At 35.4% G+C, this 20,156-nt stretch overlaps 1 protein-coding gene across 1 annotated transcript in view; it reads left to right on the forward strand.

The window, feature by feature from the left end:
• The window catches only part of RNF144B (ring finger protein 144B), a 69,734-nt gene that overhangs the window by 8,715 nt on the left and 40,863 nt on the right, over window positions 1-20,156 (forward strand). Inside the window, 2 exon segments of the mRNA XM_053714788.1 lie at window positions 13,146-13,250; window positions 17,107-17,170. Coding sequence (XP_053570763.1) covers window positions 13,146-13,250; window positions 17,107-17,170 — 169 coding nt within the window.

Here is a 20,156-nt window from a genome sequence, read left to right on the forward strand (position 1 = left end):
CTCGGTACACGAATGTAATCGGCTTAATGGTAGTGGCACTGGACATAGTGCCGTTTGCACGCCTAAATTTCAGACCGCTGCAACTATGCATGCTCAGTCAGTGGAACGGGGATTACACAGATTTGTCCCCCCTGCTAAATCTGGATCAAGAGGCCAGAGATTCTCTTCTCTGGTGGCTATCTCGGGTCCATCTGTCCAAGAATATGACCTTTCGCATGCCAGATGGGACAATTGTTACAACAGATGCCAGCCTTCTAGGTTGGGGTACAGTCTGGAACTCCCTGAAGGCTCAGGGATAGTGGACTCAGGAGGAGACCCTCCTTCTAATAAATATTCTGGAACTGAGAGCAATATTCAGTGCTCTTCAGGCTTGGCCTCAGTTAGCAACTCTGAGGTACATCGGATTTCAGTCGGACAATATCACGACTGTGGCTTACATCAGCATCAAGGGGGAACAGAAGTTCCCTAGCGATGTTAGAAGTCTTCAAATAATTCACTGGACAGAGACTCTCCTATCAACTATCCATATCCCAGGTGTTGAGAACTGGGAGGCGGATTTTATAAGTTGTCAGACTTTCATCCGGGGGAGTGGGAACTCCCTCCGGAGGTGTTTGCACAAGATCAAGCAGGAGAGTGCTTTGGTGTTTTTGATAGTGCCTGCGTGGCCACGCAGGACCTGGTATGCAGATCTGGTGGACATGTCATCCTTCCCACCATGGTCTCTGCTTCTGAGACAGGACCCTCTATCTCAGGGTCCTTTCAACCATCTAAATTTAACTTCTCTGAGATGGACTGCCTGGAGACTGAACGCTTGATGTATCAAAGCATGGCTTCTCCGAGTCAGTCGTTGATACCTTAATACAGGCATGAAAGCCTGTCACTAGGAAAATTTAACATAAGATATGGCGTTAATATCTTATTGGTATGAATCCAAGGGTTACTCATGGAGTACAATCAGGATTCCCAGGATATTATCTTTTCTCCAAGATGATTTTGGGAAAAGGATTGTCAGCTAGTTCCTTAAAAGGACAGATTTCTACTCAGTCTAGTCTTTTGCACAATCGTCTGGCAGATATTCCAGACGTTCAGGCCTTTTGTCAGGCTTTGGTTAGAACCAAGCCTGTGTTTAAACCTGTTGCTCCGCCATGGAGCTTAAATCTGGTTCTTAAGGTTCTTCAAGGAGTTCCGTTTGAACCTCTTCATTCCATAGATATCAAACTTTTATCTTGGAAAGTTCCTTTTGGTAGTTAGTTCCTCGGCTCGTAGAATCTCCGAGTTATCTGCTTTACAATGTGATTCTCCTTATCTGATCCTCCGTACGGATAAGGTAGTCCTGCGTACCAAACCTGGGTTTTTTACCTAAGGTGGTATCTAAAAAGAATATCAATCAAGAGATTGTTGTTCCATTCTTGTATCCTAATCCTTCTTCAAAGAAGGAACGTCTATGACACAATTTGGACGTGGTTCGTGCTTTAAAGTTTTACTTACAAGCTACTAAAGATTTTCATCAAACATCTACCTTGTTTGTTGTCTACTCTGGACAGAGGAGAGGTCAAAAGACTTCAGCAACCTCTCCTTCGTTTTGGTTAAGAAACATAATCCTTTTAGCTTATGAGACTGCTGGACAGCAGCCTCCTGAAAGGATTACAGCTCATTCTACTAGAGCTGTGGCTTTCACTTGTGCCTTTTTAAAATGAGGCTTCTGTTGAACAGATTTACAAGGCGGCGACTTGGTCTGCGCTTCATACTTTTTCAAAATTTTACAAATTTGATACTTTGCTTCTTCGGAGGCTATTTTTGGGAGAAAGGTTTTTTTTTTTTTACAGGCAGTGGTATTTTCCATTTAAGTACCTGCCTTGTCCCTCCCTTCATCCGTGTACTTTAGCTTTGGTATTGGTATCCCACAAGTAATGGATGATCCGTGGACTGGATACACCTTACAAGAGAAAACACAATTTATGCTTACCTGATAGATTTATTTCTCTTGTGGTGTATCCAGTCCACGGCCCACCCTGTCATTTTAAGGCAGGTAATTTTTTCATTGAAACTACAGTCACCACTGCACCCTATGGTTTTTCCTTTCTCTGCGTGTTTTCGGTCGAATGACTGGATATGGCAGTTAGGGGAGGAGCTATATAACAGCTCTGCTGTGGGTGGACTCTTGCAACTTCCTGTTGGGAAGGAGAATATCCCACAAGTAATGGATGCTCCGTGGACTGGATACACCACAAGAGAAATAAATTTATCAGGTAAGCATAAATTGTGTTTTCGACTCCACAGTGAGCCTTTTTGAAGACAATCTGTTATTCACTTTGGCCATTCCCAAATGACTTTTAGTTTTCCAATAAGTTAACATTCCAGTCGAGTGTGCAGGTTTTTTGAATCCATTAACACTTTATTTGCTGCAATTGTTTTTAGTGACTAAATTTCACCCTCCACAAGCCTTATTTAAGGAAGCCAATCTGGAAAAGTTACTGGAGTAGACAAATCTAGCTACTCACATTTTTGTTAATAAATTTTACTTAGTTTTGCAGTAGCTTGTTTTATTACCTCTGTTAAAACCAATTAGGGACAGCTATGTGTCAGGGTTATACTTGCAAAGTCTTTATTGTACACTTTCAATTCTCAGAATTGAAAAACTTACAATTTTTAGAGTTTCATTTTAGAAAGGAGGGTGTGTAAAATAAATAATGAAAGTATAATGCAAAGTTGTTATTTATAACATAACATATACAGGTATACCTCACTTTACAGCGCTTCGCTAATACAGCGCTTTGTGGAGCTAAAGTCCAACCTCCGAGAATTTTGAAACAGTGCTGTAGTCATAGTGAGATTGTGAGAAAAGTGTCTGGCACCATTTTGTTATGCTTAGTTCACTTTGTTTACAGCATTGCAGTGCAATCTGTGTCTCAGTGCTATAGTCTGGCAAATTGTACTACAGTAATTGTCACTATTTTACAAGTACAGTATTTATTGAATACTAATTGAATACTGTGCTGTGCTAGTGTTAAACTAAATATAGCACTATTGCACCCCTAATATTTGTTAGTTCAAACTTGTTTTCAAGTCTTTAAACACACTGGCAATTGAAAAGAAGGCTAAAACAGCCTTGTTTCACTTTAAGGCGGTTTTCACTTTACAGCGGGGCTCCGGTCCCTAACCCGCTGTATGAGTGGGGTATACCTGTATACTACAATCTCAGTATTTCAGGTCCATGAATGGACTGTGTCCTGTAACATTTTCTCCACTTTAATTTGTTCCCAATTAATTTGAAATGGCTGCTTCTGCTTGTGGTACCCCTGTCTATACTAAAAATGTCAATACTTAAATTTTATCTATAGAAAGCTATGTAAACATAGCCAGCAGAAAAAAATTACACAGCGGGAGGTAGGAGAGATAAGTAATAAAATGTTAATACAGACAGAAATAAGATAAGTATTTGTACAGAAAATGATAAAATAAGGTGATTTGTTTTCCCTGCAAGCTCAGTCCATTTTAGTGGGTTGTGGTTTCAAAAAGCATAAACAGATATTTAATATACAAAAATAAACCTAAAGGAGCAATTTATTTTATATTTCATACTCTGCTGCTATAACAAGTTATTGGAAACGCGTTAGCATTGTACAGTACACATATGATATACAAACACTGTATTCTTTAGTAACTAACAATCTCTCTGGCTTTAGCCATATAAAGCCATGCACTGTATATGGAAATACATTATATAATTATATGTATTCATTTTGTTTTGTTTATTATTTTAGAAGGTAAACTATGTTTCTTCTAGAACAGAGACACACACTGAATAATACTGCTAAAGTCAAAATGACACATTCATGATTCAGAGAGAACATTCAATTAAAAAAAAATCTTTCTAATTATCAATGTGTGCACAATATTTTTATATGTACAGGTCCTGAGGTTCCAGCTTCTACTAAATACATGATGAAGGGTTTACAGTGTAAACATATGTGAGTCTGTGATTGGCAGATGGCTGTCACATGAAACAGGAGAATTGTAAGAATACTTTGAAATTTGCCACATACAAATTGACTGTTTATTTGGAATTCAGAGTAAATTGAATTGTAATGTATTTTATTATGCTTTTGTTGGTTATGCAATATTGCTGTGTTTATAGTCCCCTAAAAGGCAACTACATGCTGAACATTGACATTCCTGTCAGTCAAGCATGGTGAAGCTGCTCCTTTAATGGACAGTCAACTCCAAAATTTGTATTGTTTAAAATGATAGATAATCCCTTTATTACCCATTCCCCAGTTTTGCATAACTAACAGTTATATTAATATACTTTTTACCTCTGTGATTATCTTGTATCTAAGCATCTTCTGACAGCCCCCTGATCACATGGCTATTTATTATCTATTGACTTGCATTTTAGCCAATTAGTGCAGTGTCAGCCACAACTCCACAGCGTGAGCACAATGTTATCTATATGGCCCACATGGTTTAGCAGTCTCTTGTTGTGAAAAGCTAATTAATTTTTTTTTATAAGAGGCTATCTGTAGTGGCTTAGAAACAGGCAGAAATTTTGAGGTTTAAAGGTTATAAAGTATATTAATATAACTGTGTTCGTTGGTCAAAGCTGGGGAATGGGTAGTAAAGGCATTATCTATCTTTTTAAATAATAACAATTTTGGTGTTGACTGTTCCTTTAAGCCTGCCCTGTTCTTCTCTGTAGCAGCTCTATGTTTTTGTCTGCCTCACAGTTTTTATTTAATTTAATTTAATAATAGTAAAAGCTTTGCTATTATAAACCCAAATAAACATTAAAATCTGTGAGGCAGACTGGCTAATGTTTGCTTTTATAAATGAAATAATGCTAAAGCAATAATTGCTCTACTTTTTTTGTGTGAGCTGTAGTTTTCTACCACAGGGTACTTTCAAAAAGATGTTTATTAGCTATTCGTTTTGGTCAATGCTATTATGTATTACTTTTTTTCTTTTAAAGGAACATTATAGTGAACCTTCTTGTTTCATCTAAAATAGGCCATCTCAAAATGTATTTCATTTTTAACTCATATCCTCTCCTGAATAAACCTAAAGCAAAGGTGTGTGTGTGTGTGTATATATATATATATATATATATATATATATATATATATATAAATATTATATAATATATATGTGTGTGTGTGTGTGTTAGTTTTTGAGTGAGTGTCCCTTTAAGAGGCAATACCTTTAACAACAATCAATACAAAAAGATTATTTTGTGTATTGAAATGGGGGATCATATACTGTACACATTTATTGCCGAGACACATTTACTTTGCACAAAAACTGCTGCTTAAATTGCTAGCTAGAGCACTCTGTCTTTGCTCTAAAGCTTCTAGTCAATTTAGTATGAGCCAAGTGTATCATGCTGACTTTTATGATTACCATCTATGAATTCAACCTTTTTTTCTTACAGCAGGTTTGTAACAGGGGTACAGTCAATGGTCTTTTTACACATGAACACATCTGTTAATTTAGTATTTTATTGCTTCCTGACAACCTATGTAGGGCTGTGAAAAACATACATTGCTGGATCGTAACTACTGAAGGTGCAGATCGAAAGAGCATATATCTGGCCCAGAAGTGGTTTTTGAAACCTAATTAAAAAGGAGTCATTTCTTAGGACATGGAGAAATTTAAGATGTGATTGCAGCACAAAATTGATTCCGCCAAATAAAATGAATAGATCTAATAGGAGAATTTGTACAGTCTAGTGTGCAGTGCCATATATAGAATATCTAATTTATTATTGTCCTGAATGTATTAATAATGACATCAGTACAGCATCATTAACTTACATTTGAAATCATTTTCTTGCATCCTTGGCATTATTTTTTCCACATCCCATTCATTTAGATGTCTTCCTTTCTTTTTTTTTCTCTCCAATTGTACTCGTAATGAGGATTGCAATTAAGGAAACTGTAGGGATTTCTTCACACTGCTACAGGAGAAGTTAATGGAACATATTGAAAGAATGCACTTGAGAGAGCACTAGTCAGTAATGTTTAAGGCTCATCTTTTGTCTGGAGTCCAGACTAAATTGTTTGAAAGGTCTTCAGCATTGGCATAGACTTCTGTAATATATGTACAAAGCATTGTCATGATTTAGAAATATCACATTGCAAGAAATATAGATTTTTCTCCCTTGTAATCTCACTCTGAAGTTCATTCTTTCTCTCCCCAAAAAATAAATAAAAATATTACAACAGATAATTAGTGTTTAGTTTTAGTTTTTCATTTTGCTAAATTATTATGATTATTATTATCAGTTATTTGTAGAGTGCCAACATATTCAACAGCATTTATCATTTTAATATTGGTTTTGCTGATACTTATATTATGTAATAAATTGGATGTAGATTTGTTGTATCTAAAATATGGCATTTTAAAATGTATCAGTTTTTTTTTTGTGTTAAACAGATGCTCTCCTACTGATTTATTTTTTTATGTGCGTTTTTCATTTCACTGCCTACCAATAAAGCATTGGGAGTTCTGCTTATTAGCCAATGAACAATCAGTTCTTAGACCAGACCACACATGCACCTCCTGTAGGTTAAAAAAATAAGTAACAAATAGACAGGACCTTATGCAGCACTTTGTTTAAAGGACCAGTAAATACAGTAGATTTGCATAATGATAAAAATACAATGCAAAAGCAATTAGTCTGAACTTAAAATGAGTAGTATTTTTTTTTCTGACAAATATCAAAGTTATGTTTATTTTCACTCCTCCTATATTATGTGACAGCTATCAGCCAATCATAAATGCATATACGTATATTCTGTGAATTCTTACATATATTCAGTAGAAGCTGGTGACTCAAAAAGTGTAAATATAAAAAGACACACACGTTTTGTTAATGGAAGTAAATTGTAAAGTTGTTTAAAATTGCATGTGCTATCTGATTTATGACAGTTTAATTTTGAATTGAGTGTCCCTTTAAAGGGGAAATTAACCTTAAAAAAAATAAGACATAATCATGTATTCAAAGCAATTTGTAGCCTGAAAATAATATACAGACATGTTTTTTTTATTATACCAGTTGTATAAATATTTATGAAATAAGTTTAAAATTTTGTTTTGATTTCCTCCATGTTGTAACTAAGTTATACAGGGAGTGCAGAATTATTAGGCAAGTTGTATTTTTGAGGATTCATTTTATTATTGAACAACAACCATGTTCTCAATGAACCCAAAAAACTCATTAATATCAAAGCTGAATAGTTTTGGAAGTAGTTTTTAGTTTGTTTTTAGTTATAGCTATTTTAGGGGGATATCTGTGTGTGCAGGTGACTATTACTGTGCATAATTATTAGGCAAACTTAACAAAAAAACAAATATATACCCATTTCAATTATTTATTTTTACCAGTGAAACCAATATAACATCTCAACATTCACAAATATACATTTCTGACATTCAAAAACAAAACAAAAACAAAATCAGTGACCAATATAGCCACCTTTCTTTGCAAGGACACTCAAAAGCCTGCCATCCATGGATTCTGTCAGTGTGTTTTGATCTGTTCAACATCAACATTGCCTGCAGCAGCAAACAACAGCCTCCCAGACACTGTTCAGAGAGGTGTACTGTTTTCCCTCCTTGTAAATCTCACATTTGATGATGGACCACAGGTTCTCAATGGGGTTCAGATCAGGTGAACAAGGAGGCCATGTCATTAGATTTTCTTCTTTTATACCCTTCTTGCCAGCCACGCTGTGGAGTACTTGGACGCGTGTGATGGAGCATTGTCCTGCATGAAAAATCATGTTTTTCTTGAAGGATGCAGACTTCTTCCCTGTACCACTGCTTGAAGAAGGTGTCTTCCAGAAACTGGCAGTAGGACTAGGAGTTGAGCTTGACTCCATCCTCAACCCGAAAAGGCCCCACAAGCTCATCTTTGATGATACCAAGCCCAAACCAGTACTCCACCTCCACCTTGCTGGCGTCTGAGTCGGACTGGAGCTCTCTGCCCTTTACCAATCCAGCCACGGGCCCATCCATCTGGCCCATCAAGACTCACTCTCATTTCATCAGTCCATAAAACCTTAGAAAAATCAGTCTTGAGATATTTCTTGGCCCAGTCTTGACGTTTCAGCTTGTGTGTCTTGTTCAGTGGTGGTCATCTTTCAGCCTTTCTTACCTTGGCCATGTCTCTGAGTATTGCCACACCTTGTGCTTTTGGGCACTCCAGTGATGTTGCAGCTCTGAAATATGGCCAAACTGGTGGCAAGTGGCATCTTGGCAGCTGCACGCTTGACTTTTCTCAGTTCATGGGCAGTTATTTTGCGCCTTGGTTTTTCCACACGCTTCTTGCGACCCTGTTGACTAGTTTGAATGAAACGCTTGATTGTTCGATGATCACGCTTCAGAAGCTTTGCAATTTTAAGAGTGCTGCATCCTCTGCAAGATATCTCCACTATTTTTGACTTTTCTGAGCCTGTCAAGTCCTTCTTTTGACCCATTTTGCCAAAGGAAAGGAAGTTGCCTAATAATTATGCACACCTGATATAGGGTGTTGATGTCATTAGACCACACCCCTTCTCATTACAGAGATGCACATCACCTAATATGCTTAATTGGTAGTAGGCTTTCGAGCTATACAGCTTGGAGTAAGACAACATGCATAAAGAGGATGATGTGGTCAAAATACTCATTTGCCTAATAATTCTGCACTCCCTGTAGATCAAAGAAGCCTATTCTTATCTCAGAGGGTTTAGTTTCATACTATTACAACAAAGCAAGTATCTGTTTCAAACTATTGTAAGCTATTTTGCTACTGCTGTAAACTATTGTAAGCTATTTTACTACTGCTATAGTGTTGCAGCATTCTATGGGAGTAAAGAGCTGAACGCAAGATGCAAATACCTAAAATAGTGTGTTTGTAAATAAAGTTTTGGTTTTCAATTGGTGATAATTATGTATTTTCACAGTTAAAAAGTCATTTTGAAATATGTGAGGAATCTAAACAACCATGACCCGTTCTGCTCAGGCAAGATGATCTTACAAGTTATATCAGTACAGCAAAGACCCCACAAAAATGTATAGAGACTCAACTGTTACCTTCAGAGATGTTTATTTCACAATGCAGTGTTCTGTATGTGCAGGCTCCTATATTACAATATAAGGTCTATTTATTTTGTGTGATTTCTCTACTTGCCGGTGAGTTCTGATCATCGTTCCCTAGCCACAAAATGAATGCTTGATTAATCTGCAGAATATTCTAGATAAGCTGCTATTGGTGAATACATCTGTATCAGTGTTTCACTGTTAGCACTTGCTGTGTTTGTATTGCAAAAATAGTGCTGTTTTTTGTGTAAGCAACTGCCTAGTGCTTTTTTCTTTTACAACAGTTCAACAGACTGTTTAAAGGGACACTAAAACCAAAAAATGTATTTCATGATTCAGGTAGAGAACACAATTTTAAACAACTTTCCAATTTAGTTTTATTATCTAATTTGCTTCATTCTTTAGATATTCTTTGCTGAAGAAATAGCAATGCACATGGGTGAGCCAATCATACGAGGCATCTATGTGCAGTCACCAATCAGCAGCCACTAAGCCTATCTAGATATGCTTTTTAGTAAAGGATATCAAGAGAATGAAGCAAGATGGATAATAGAGGTAAATTAGAAAGTTGTTAAAAATTGCACGCTCTTTCTAAATTATGAAAGAAAAAAATTGGGTTTCATGTCCCTTTAACATCCCTTTAAATAATTTACACACACATATGTCCTTCACCTTTTATTTTCTCATTTGAAATAGACGATTTTGCCTAATGTATACCACTTATACTGAACAATTCTAGTTACAAAAAAAACATTTAAACAAGAAAGTTTAAACAAAATAATGCTCCGAGTGGGGTGCTGTGACAGAGATACTGAATGTTCATTTTCCTAGGTTCTCTCTGAGTATTGGGCTTTGAGTAAACAGTAATAAAGACGATAAGGAGAACTAATGTAAATAGACAGATAAGATAATGAGGTCTGAGTTCCCTGCTCTTTCAACCCATTCTATTGAGTTGTGGTTAGCAGACACAACTATTTCATATACAAAATTATACCTAAATGTGCAATTTCCCATGCATTTTAAACACTGCAGCTGGTAAAACAAGTGATTGTAAACAAATCAAAGATAAACCAATTTTACAGTACACTTTCCCTTTAAGTTAAGGCTTGTCCAGCAGAAGGCCCATGTACTACAAGAGGTCCCTAAAAAGTATTTTACCTGGTCAATATCTTCTACTTCTGAGTATAGTACTTGTATAAACCTAGAACACATTTTTCAGTACTTTGATATCATAATAGTAGTATGTATCTTTAAGAGGCAGTTGTGTACTTATAGCTATATAGCTTATAGCTATATAGGAGAGATAATAAAAGGTGACATCCTGTGTTTATGTATTTTTGTCTCTGTACAATAGCACAGGGGCATTATTACTGCCTCAGATATTGTTACAGTACAAGCTAGGACTTCATTATTTTGAAATAAAGCCTTGACTATTTGATGATATCTGGGATATTTGTTATATTTGTATGTGTTTTGTTAAATCAGCTTGGCCCAACTTAGTTAAAGAAAAAAAAAAGCCCAAATGTGGCTCTTCAGATAAACAACCTGAACTTCACTTATTTAGTACTATCCAAAAGCTATGTTAACCCCTTCGTGACCAGAGCACTTTTCCATTTGTTGACCGTCTGGGACCAAGGCTATTTTTACATTTCTGCTGTGTTTATGTTTAGCTGTAATTTTCCTCTTACTCATTTACTGTACCCACACATATTATATACCGTTTTTCTCGCCATTAAGTGGACTTTCTAAAGATATAATTATTTTCATCATATCTTATAATTTACTATAATTTGTTTTATAAAATATGAGAAAAAAATTGAAAAAAACACACTTTTTCTAAATGTGACCCCCAAAATCTGTGAAACATCTACAACCACCAAAAAAACACCCATGCTAAATAGTTTCTATATTTTGTCCTGAGTTTAGAAACACCCAATGTTTACATGTTCTTTGCTTTTTTGTAAGTTATAGGGCAATAAATACAAGTAGCACTTTGCTATTTCCAAACCACTGTTTTTCAAAATTAGCGCTAGTTACATTGGAACAACTGATATCTTTCAGGAATCCCTGAATATCTTTTGACATGTATATATATATTTTTTAAGAAGACATCCCAAAGTATTGATCTAGGCCCATTTTGGTATATTTCATGCCACCATTTCACCGCCAAATGCGATCAAATAAAAAATATTGTTCACTTTTTCACAAATTTATTTACAAACTTTAGGTTTCTCACTGAAATTATTTACAAACAGCTTGTGCAATTATGGCACAAATGATTGTAAATGATTCTCTAGTATCCCCTTTGTTCAGAAATAGCAGACATATATGGCTTCGGCGTTGCTTTTTGGTAATTAGAAGGCCGCTAAATGCCACTGCGCACCACACGTGTATTATGCCCAGCAGTGAAGGGGTTAATTAGGGAGCATGTAGGGAGCTTGTAGGGTTAATTTTAGCTTTAGTGTAGTGTAGTAGACAACCCCAAGTATTGATATAGGCCCATTTTGGTATATTTCATGCCACCATTTCACAGCCAAATGCGATCAAATAAAAAAAAAAACGTTAAATTTTTCACAATTTTAGGTTTCTCACTGAAATTATTTACAAACAGCTTGTGCAATTATAGCACAAATTGTTGTAAATGGTTCTCTGGGATTCCCTTTGTTCAGAAATAGCAGACATATATGGCTTTGGCGTTGTTTTTTGGTAATTAGAAGGCCGCTAAATGCTGCTGCGCACCACACGTGAATTATGCCCAGCAGTGAAGGGGTTAATTAGGTAGCTTGTAAGGAGCTTGCAGGGTTAATTTTAGCTTTAGTGTAGAGATCAGCCTCCCACCTGACACATAACACCCCCTGATCCCTCCCAAACAGCTCTCTTCCCTCCCCCACCCCACAATTGTCCCCGCCATCTTAAGTACTGGCAGAAAGTCTGCTAGTACTAAAATAAAAGGTATCTTTTCAATTTTGTTAGTATATTTACATATGCTGCTGTGTAGGATCCCCCCTAAGCCCCCAACCTCCCTGATCCCCCCCAAACAGCTCTCTAACCTTCCTTCTCTACCTTATTGTCCGCCATCTTGGGTACTGGCAGCTGTCTGCCAGTACCCAGTTTACAAAAAAAAGATTTTATTTTAATTTTTTTTTTCTGTAGTGTAGCTTCCCCCCCCAAAAGACCAACCCCCACCCCCTCCCAGATCCTTTAGATCCTTTTTATATAACTTCCCTCCCCCCTCTCTCCCACTTTTCTCCAAAAAAAATTCTGTAGTGTTGAGGTTCCCACCCGCTCTCGCACCGTGCACGCGCCCGCCCCCTGTGCACGCGCGCACATCCGTGCGTGCCCCCGGCTACCCCACCCACGATCCCACAGAGTGGCTCTCTCTGCATCGGTGGGGTAAAAAGGATATTGCAGAGATGCCTGAATATCAAGGCATCACTGCAATACTCTGGAAGCAGCTTGAAGCGATCAGGATTGCTTCCAGAGCTTCAAACCCCAGAGGACGTGCCAGGAACGTCCTTGGCCGTTAAGGGTGTTTTTTTTTGTAGGACGTTCCTGGCACGTCCTTAGTCGTTAAGGGGTTAAAGGGACACTAAAGTCAAAATAAAGATAGTGCATGCAGTTTTTTAGACACTTTGCAATTTACTTCCAATATCAAATATTGCACAGTCTTGTTATATAAACTCTTTTTGGGGAACAAGATACTACTGAGTTTGTGCACAAGCTCACAGAGTATACGTATACTAGTCTCTGATTGGATGATGTATGTCACATGATACAGGGGGCCGGAAAATAGGAGAAAAAATATGTTTGTTAGAAAAAAAATCTACTGCTTATTTGAAATTTAGAGTAAGTGTTATTGCATTGTCATTTTATTACGCACTTGTTAATGATGTAATTCTTCTGCATTGAGTGGTTCTTTAAATCTACTTTAAAGGAAAATAGTATTGCATAGTTTTCACATTTATAAAATCTTTGATTTATCCTGAAGGCATTTTATTTTTCTTAAGTGATATCTCCTGATACTGTGTCAGTATTACTAACAGCATGTGTTTGTCCCCTTTTAGTGCCTCAAGCAGTACGTACACTTGGCAATCCGTGAAGGCTTTGGTTCTTCAATCACTTGTCCAGACATGGTGTGCCCAAACCGGGGTATCCTACAGGAAGAAGAGGTACTGGACATCTGTAACACTTCCTTTTTTTGATCAATGTCTTGATTTTTACAAAATTGTTTTTCTTAGCCATTTTCCTCACCACTAATGTGCACCTGGCATCAATCTTCTTTTTACTAAGGAGACCAAGAGCAATAGATTTCTTGTTCCCTCTTTTTATTTTGCTTTGAGGTAATGTTTACTTTGAATTGGCTCAGTCAACACAAGCGGTTTCTCTCAAGATTTAAACATCCCAATATTTCAAATATATGAACTTTTAAACCAGACAGTACATTCCAGCTTCCACTATACTTTAATATTCGGTGTGTTTGAATATTATTTTAATTTGGCTGATAGCGTGATTTGCATGTAGGTGAATTTGCTGTATATTCAGTGTGTGAGATTTATTTGCATGTATACTGTTCTTTCTAATTTCACAATCTATATTTGACTTTCAGATGACTGTGGTTGGGGACATCTGCCGATTTTGAATTTCAGTTTTCCAAAAATTGTATGAAAATTTGTAAAAGTCTTTATGGACAGTCAACACCAAAATTGTTGTTTTTTAAAAACGATAGATAATCCCTTTATTACCCATTCATCAGTTTTGCATAACCAACACAGTTATAATAATACATGTTTTACCTCTATAATTACCTTGTATCTATGCCTCTGCAAACTTGTTCCTTATTTCAGTTCTTTTGACAGACTTGCATTTTAGCCAATCAGTGCTGACTCCTAGGTAACTTCACGTACATGAGCTCAATGTTATCAATATGACACACATGAACTAATGCCCTAGTGGTGAAACACTGTCAAAATGCATTTAGATTAGAGGCAGCCTTCAAGGTCTAAGAAATTAGCATATGAGCCTACCTAGGTTTAGCTTTCAACTTAGAATACTAAGAGGACAAACCAAAATTGGTGATAAAAGTAAATTGGAAAGTTGTTTAAAATGACATACCCTATCTGAATCATGAAAGTTTATTTTGGACTTGACTGTCCCTTTAAGTTAGTTACATTTTCCTTCCTAATGCATTATGTGACAGCCATTAGCCAATAACAAATTTTGTGAACATATATCCTGAGAATCTTTGCACATGCTCAGTAGGAGCCTCAGAACGGGTACATATAAAAAGGTTGTGCACATTTAGATAATGGAAATGAATTGGAAAGTTGTTTAAATGTGTGTGCCTGGAAATTGATATCATGCCTATAAAATAACATTGAAATAGTTTTTTCAAAAATGTAAATTCTGACAGTTTATTATGTAATCTAACAGAACAGACTTGTTTGTGCACAAAGGGGATCAGTTGTTTTTTGACAGATGAAGATACAGTATCTACCACGATTCTATTTGGGAAAGGTTTTGTTTGGTCTGTACAATAGCACAGGGTACATATTCTTTACAGGTTGTGACAGTACAAGGCAAAATGATGATTCCAAACACTTTAGTTAAAAAGTTCATGTAGACCTGGGGTCTAGAAGTAGACGGTAGAACCTCTGATACAAATAAATGAACAAAGGTGCTAGTTGTGCTAAATGCACAGTCTAAAAAATGTACCAAAACCTGTTTGGAGCCGTTTTAGTCAGTTTGCACCCTGTTCCGTTTAGAAGTTGAGCATTTCCATCTCATTATCTCTGGCAGAGCAGGCGTATAGTTGTGACATTAAATAAAATGAGAATACAGAGAAACATTGTTTATTATATTTTTATACGCTCTGTGTCAAATTGTTGTGTCAGAAGTTGTCTATCCACCTGTATATATATATATATATATAATATATATCATATCTTTTTTATTATTGTTTTTCTTCTCTTTTATCCCTCCCCTTTCCCTAGGTCCTTCTTATCACTTATGCCCATCTTTTATTCCTCTCTCATAATCTTTCCCACCTCTGTACCGTCTCTTTGTCCTCCCTTTAACGTTCTCTTCTTCTGTTTCTTATTTCCCTTCTCTATTTCCTTCATTTTGTACAGACTTACGATTTTCATGAGCATAATATACCTATGGCTTCTCTTTAGAGTGTTTAGAAAGCTCAGGCTACACTTTACAATTTCTGTAACTTGTTAACTAGGTCATATTTGTAAACTGAGTAGTAGCCCTGATGCAGGTCATTGATTGTGTCAACAACTTGATTGGTACATCCAATTAGTTACCAATCCACTGGAACTATACCCTAGCTCGGCCACATTTAAATCCCTTATGCTTTACATCTAGCAAGCATTTCCACCTTGGCAGAGACCTCCTTACACAAGGTCCATCTGCTTCATGCTTGAAATCCTTTGGAGTCATAAATACCATGTATACTATATTGACAGTTCTTCACAGAATTACTGTCCTGAAAAAAATGCCAACAACCATATGTGTGAAATGCATGTCATCTAACCAAACTACATTTTGCAGGGTATGTTCTTTCTTAAGATGCTAAAGGGCCAAGGGTCTGATCTGAGATCTAACAATGGTTTTCCAACTCCCTCTCTTTTTATCCACTGGTCATATGGAAGACATCTGGCAACCCTAATTGTTGAACTCAGATTTTATAGTATATGAGAAAAATAAACTCTACCAAACTGAAGTTTTATTTTCTTAAATTACTATTTGTGGCTTCCAGCAGAGCAAAACTAGTTTTCTGAATATTAGCATAGTAAAATACAATATTCAGGGCTATAGAGCATTTAAAGGGTCAGAAATGTCAAAATCAAACTTTAAGTTTTCAGATGGAGCATGCAATTTTAATCACCTTTCAAATTTACTTCTGTTATGTAAGTTGTTTCATTCTTTTGCTATCCTTTGTTGGAAAGCATACATACTTAGGCTCAGGAGCAGAAATCCACTAGAGTTAGCTAGCTGCTGATTGGTGGCTGCTCATATATGCATCTTGTCATAAGCTCAACCGATGTGTTCAGCTTGGTCCCAGCAATGCATTGCTGTTCATTCGAGAAAGGACACCAAAAGAATGAAGCACATTTTTATAAAAGAAGTTATTGAAAAGTTTTTTTTTTTAATTGTGTGCTCTATCTGAATTTAGGGTTTCATGTCCCTTTATTGAAATTGACTGCCAACTATACAACCAGTTTTTGTTGTTGTCTTATACATAGTAATGTAACTATACATTGAGATAGAAACAAAAATGTAAGCAAAATTAAAAAAGGAAATATGCAGCGAAAGAGCCAAAATTAACAGAGATAACACCTCTTATTTCTTCACATTTTTATGTAAAAAAGTAACAGTTACAAGAAAGAGGAACATTATTATCTGGAACACGTCCTAAAAGTACAGTAATACACACACACAAATTCTCTGGTACAGATATGTCAAATGTTAATGATATCTTAAATATGATTAACCAATGCATAGTTTGTGTATTTGTTTTCACTTGAATCCATGTATATGGAAAGGTAATATATATATTATAATATTTGTATTTAATGTACTTTTTAAATTATAGAAAGAAAAATACCAAAAAATAAACATGCATTTTATTAGGATTAATTTGAATTAACTGTAATATTTCATTATTTTTTATGAAATTATTTGAATCATAATATTATAATTTTAGTTACATTTTGTCACATTCAAGAGGCATGGGAGGGACCAATTTAGAATTAATGCAGACAAAGTTTTATTAGAACTGCTGTTTGACCAGAGACAGATAATGCTGCAGACAATTGCTTTATCTTGTGATAGTAATGTTATTGTTGGATCTTTTTTATTTATGTATGTAGTTATTTATTTATTGATACTCCTCCCACAAAATATTTTCTATTGACCCCCATGCTTGCAGCATTGTGGGGTTAGTAGTTTTAGAATGTTTAACATATATTTAATGAAAGTTATTCATATATTTTTTGTTTCATTTTTCTTTTATTACAGATTGCTTGTTTAGTACCTGTTGATCAGCTACACTTGTATCAGCGGCTAAAACTTGAAGAGGTGTGTTTTTATTGAAAAAAAAAAAGTTTTCGAATTTTCTTCTTTACAATTTTTATCCAGGCACCAGAATAAATCTTCTTTTATTGTAAACTATATTAGCATGTGTCCTAAATGTACTACATTTGCTGAGCAATTACAAGCAGCCTTTCTACTAGGGTTAAATGCATTTGTGAATTTAATAATTCATAAAAACATCAGCATTTCTGTCATTTCCACTAGCTAATAAGATGGTAGCATAAAAAGATGTGTTTGGGGTTAGAGGGATGGGGAAAAAAAAACAAAAAAAGACTTTGCCAAAATAATCTAAGTCGGCACCTAAACTTAAAGGAAACCCAAAATATTTATTTCATGATTCAGATAGAGAATACAATTTTAAACAGCATTCCCAAATTACTTCTATTATCTAATTGCTTCATTCTTTAGATATTATTTTGTTGAAGAAATAGCAATGCACATGGGTGAGCCAATCACATGAGGCATCTATGTGCAGCCACCAATCAGCATCTACTTTTCAACAAAAGGATATCATTAGAATGAAACAAATTAGACAATAGAAAGGTGTTTAAAATGACATGCTCTTTCTAAATCATGAAATAAAAAACATTGTTTCATATCCCTTTAATATTAATAGCCCTGGTAGGATGTATGCATACTAATTTGTGCAGATTTTTTTTTAAAAAGTTAGAAGCCAGGAATAATCACGCATTTTCATGCATGTGCTCATTTTGCTAGATAGAAATTGCAGGTTATACTACTGTATTTAAAGGGACAGTAAAGTCAAAATTAAACTTTCATTATTCAGATAGAGCATGCGATTTTAAACTACTTTCCAATTTACTTCTGTTATCAAATTTGCTTCATTCTCTTGGTATCTTTTATTGAAGAGTAAAACTAGGTAGGCTCATAAGAGTTTAGGAGTGTGCACATGTCTTTAGTACTCTATGGCAGCATGTATAACAAAGCTACAAATAATTTAGCAAAACACTGCTGCCAAAGAGTACTAAAGACACGTGCACACTCCTGAGCTCGTATGAGCCTACCTAGTTTTACTCTTCAGTAAAAAATACCAAGAGAATGAAGCACGTTTGATAACAGAAGTAAATTGAAAAGTTGTTTAAAATTGCATGCGCTATCTGAATCATAAAAGTTTAATTTTGACTTTACTGTCCCTTTAAACGTATACCCCAGCAATGGCTGTAAGCGATGATACTAAGACCTGTGATAGACAGTGATTTACTTTTACAATCGCTTATATATAAAATACGTTTTTCTCATGTTTGCAAACAAGGGGTATTTGGAAGATAATGAGATTCTGGGGCAAAATCCCTCCAAAAGAACCTAACAAAAAGTGTATTTTTGAAAGGAAGCATCCAAATTATTTTTGCTGTAAGAAGGTTTTGACTGCATACATCTTCCTGTTTTAGGCATCTAGTAAAGATTTTCCTTTTAAAGGGATATGAAACAATTCTCCTTTAGTAAAAACAAATATACTAAATCAAAGTAAAAATATAAAGAAATAGATTGTGTAAACAACAGCAAACAAATTGCTTGTTTTCTTGCAAAATGAGCACTTAGGAATTTCTCATGGAAATTAGTGAGCTCACATGTTGGTAATTGAATAGTAAACCAGCTCATGTTACTCTAGAATATATATGACTTCAAGCTAGATATGCCTTCCTGTAGAGACCACAGCTCCCCTGTAGGACTGTGACAGGAAGTAATAGACATTGCACAACTTAAGTTATTTAACAAATACATTTTAAAATTATTTTATTTTAAAATGACGAATAACACATATTGCAATGATTTATATTAAGTATTACAAACTGTTTTATATCTCTTTAAGCAAAAAAGCTGACCACTTCTTAAGCAATTAGCAAGTTTTTTTTTTACCATTTTTATTTTCTACATTCTTAACACTGCACAAAATTAAACATTAATTATGTGACTGGAAAAAGGTAAATATGAATTTGCCTCCAGTAAGGTTTTCAGGATGACACATAGGTAGGAGTTTACAAAGTGAATGGGTAGTGGGAACTGAACTGTGTTGTGATTGGGCATCAGCTCAGTACCGCATGCTGAGGAATGTCTTTTTTCCTGTTTGCATTACCTGAAACTGGGAACCATAATGGGAGGCTTTAGAAAAACATTGATATTTTAAGAATTTAAGAGGAATTTTTGGAGAAAAAGAAAGATGATTTTGTTGGCAGTTAGTTGGTTTGTAATGGAAGCGTGTGAAATAGCCTTGTTTAAAAAAACAACACGAGTAATCACAATATACTACTTAAAATGAAAAGTAGAAAATACAATGAAGTCTGTGCATGACATGTTTCATGCTACCAAAAAGCACTACTTTCTCAAATACCTTCTGAGATGCAAACTGCTTTGAGTGTTAGTATTTAATATTTGTTTCTAATGTAGCTTCTGATAAAAAATAAATAAAGGGACATTAAAGAACTTAAGATTTGTATATACAATGTTTATTTCTGAATAATGAAACTACTTTGCGATATATATTTTGACCCCTTTTCATTTAATTTAGCGCGGAAAATTGAGCAATTTCTCATACTTAGAACTAGAAATGCGCAATGCTGACTTTTCAAGGCTAGCTCTGCTACATATACGTCCATAATTGGCTTGAACTAATAACAAATGCAATTAAATGCATTTTATTCTAACTTTATGACTATGGCTTTCCTGGTAGTCTGCTGACTAAAGCCCATATTGGCTTCTCCAAATAAGGCAAATAGTGAGTGGAGTTTGGCTATTAAAAAATAATTTCAGAAAAAAAGATGTTCATTTGTTTTACGTAAGACTTGGCTGATATGTTATTCTATAGCAGCACAACAGAAATGTCTTGTAATTAAAAGGTGTTTACTGTCCCTTTAACTTTAATCACCTTCAGGCTTTCCCCATGATTACATAATTTCAAGGTATGTCAAGCCACGGTAGAGATTGCTTCTTCAGTGCAGATAGACAATCAGTTATTT

Source organism: Bombina bombina, chromosome 5 (genome assembly GCF_027579735.1).
Source record: "Bombina bombina isolate aBomBom1 chromosome 5, aBomBom1.pri, whole genome shotgun sequence".
Classification (NCBI taxonomy): domain Eukaryota; kingdom Metazoa; phylum Chordata; class Amphibia; order Anura; family Bombinatoridae; genus Bombina; species Bombina bombina.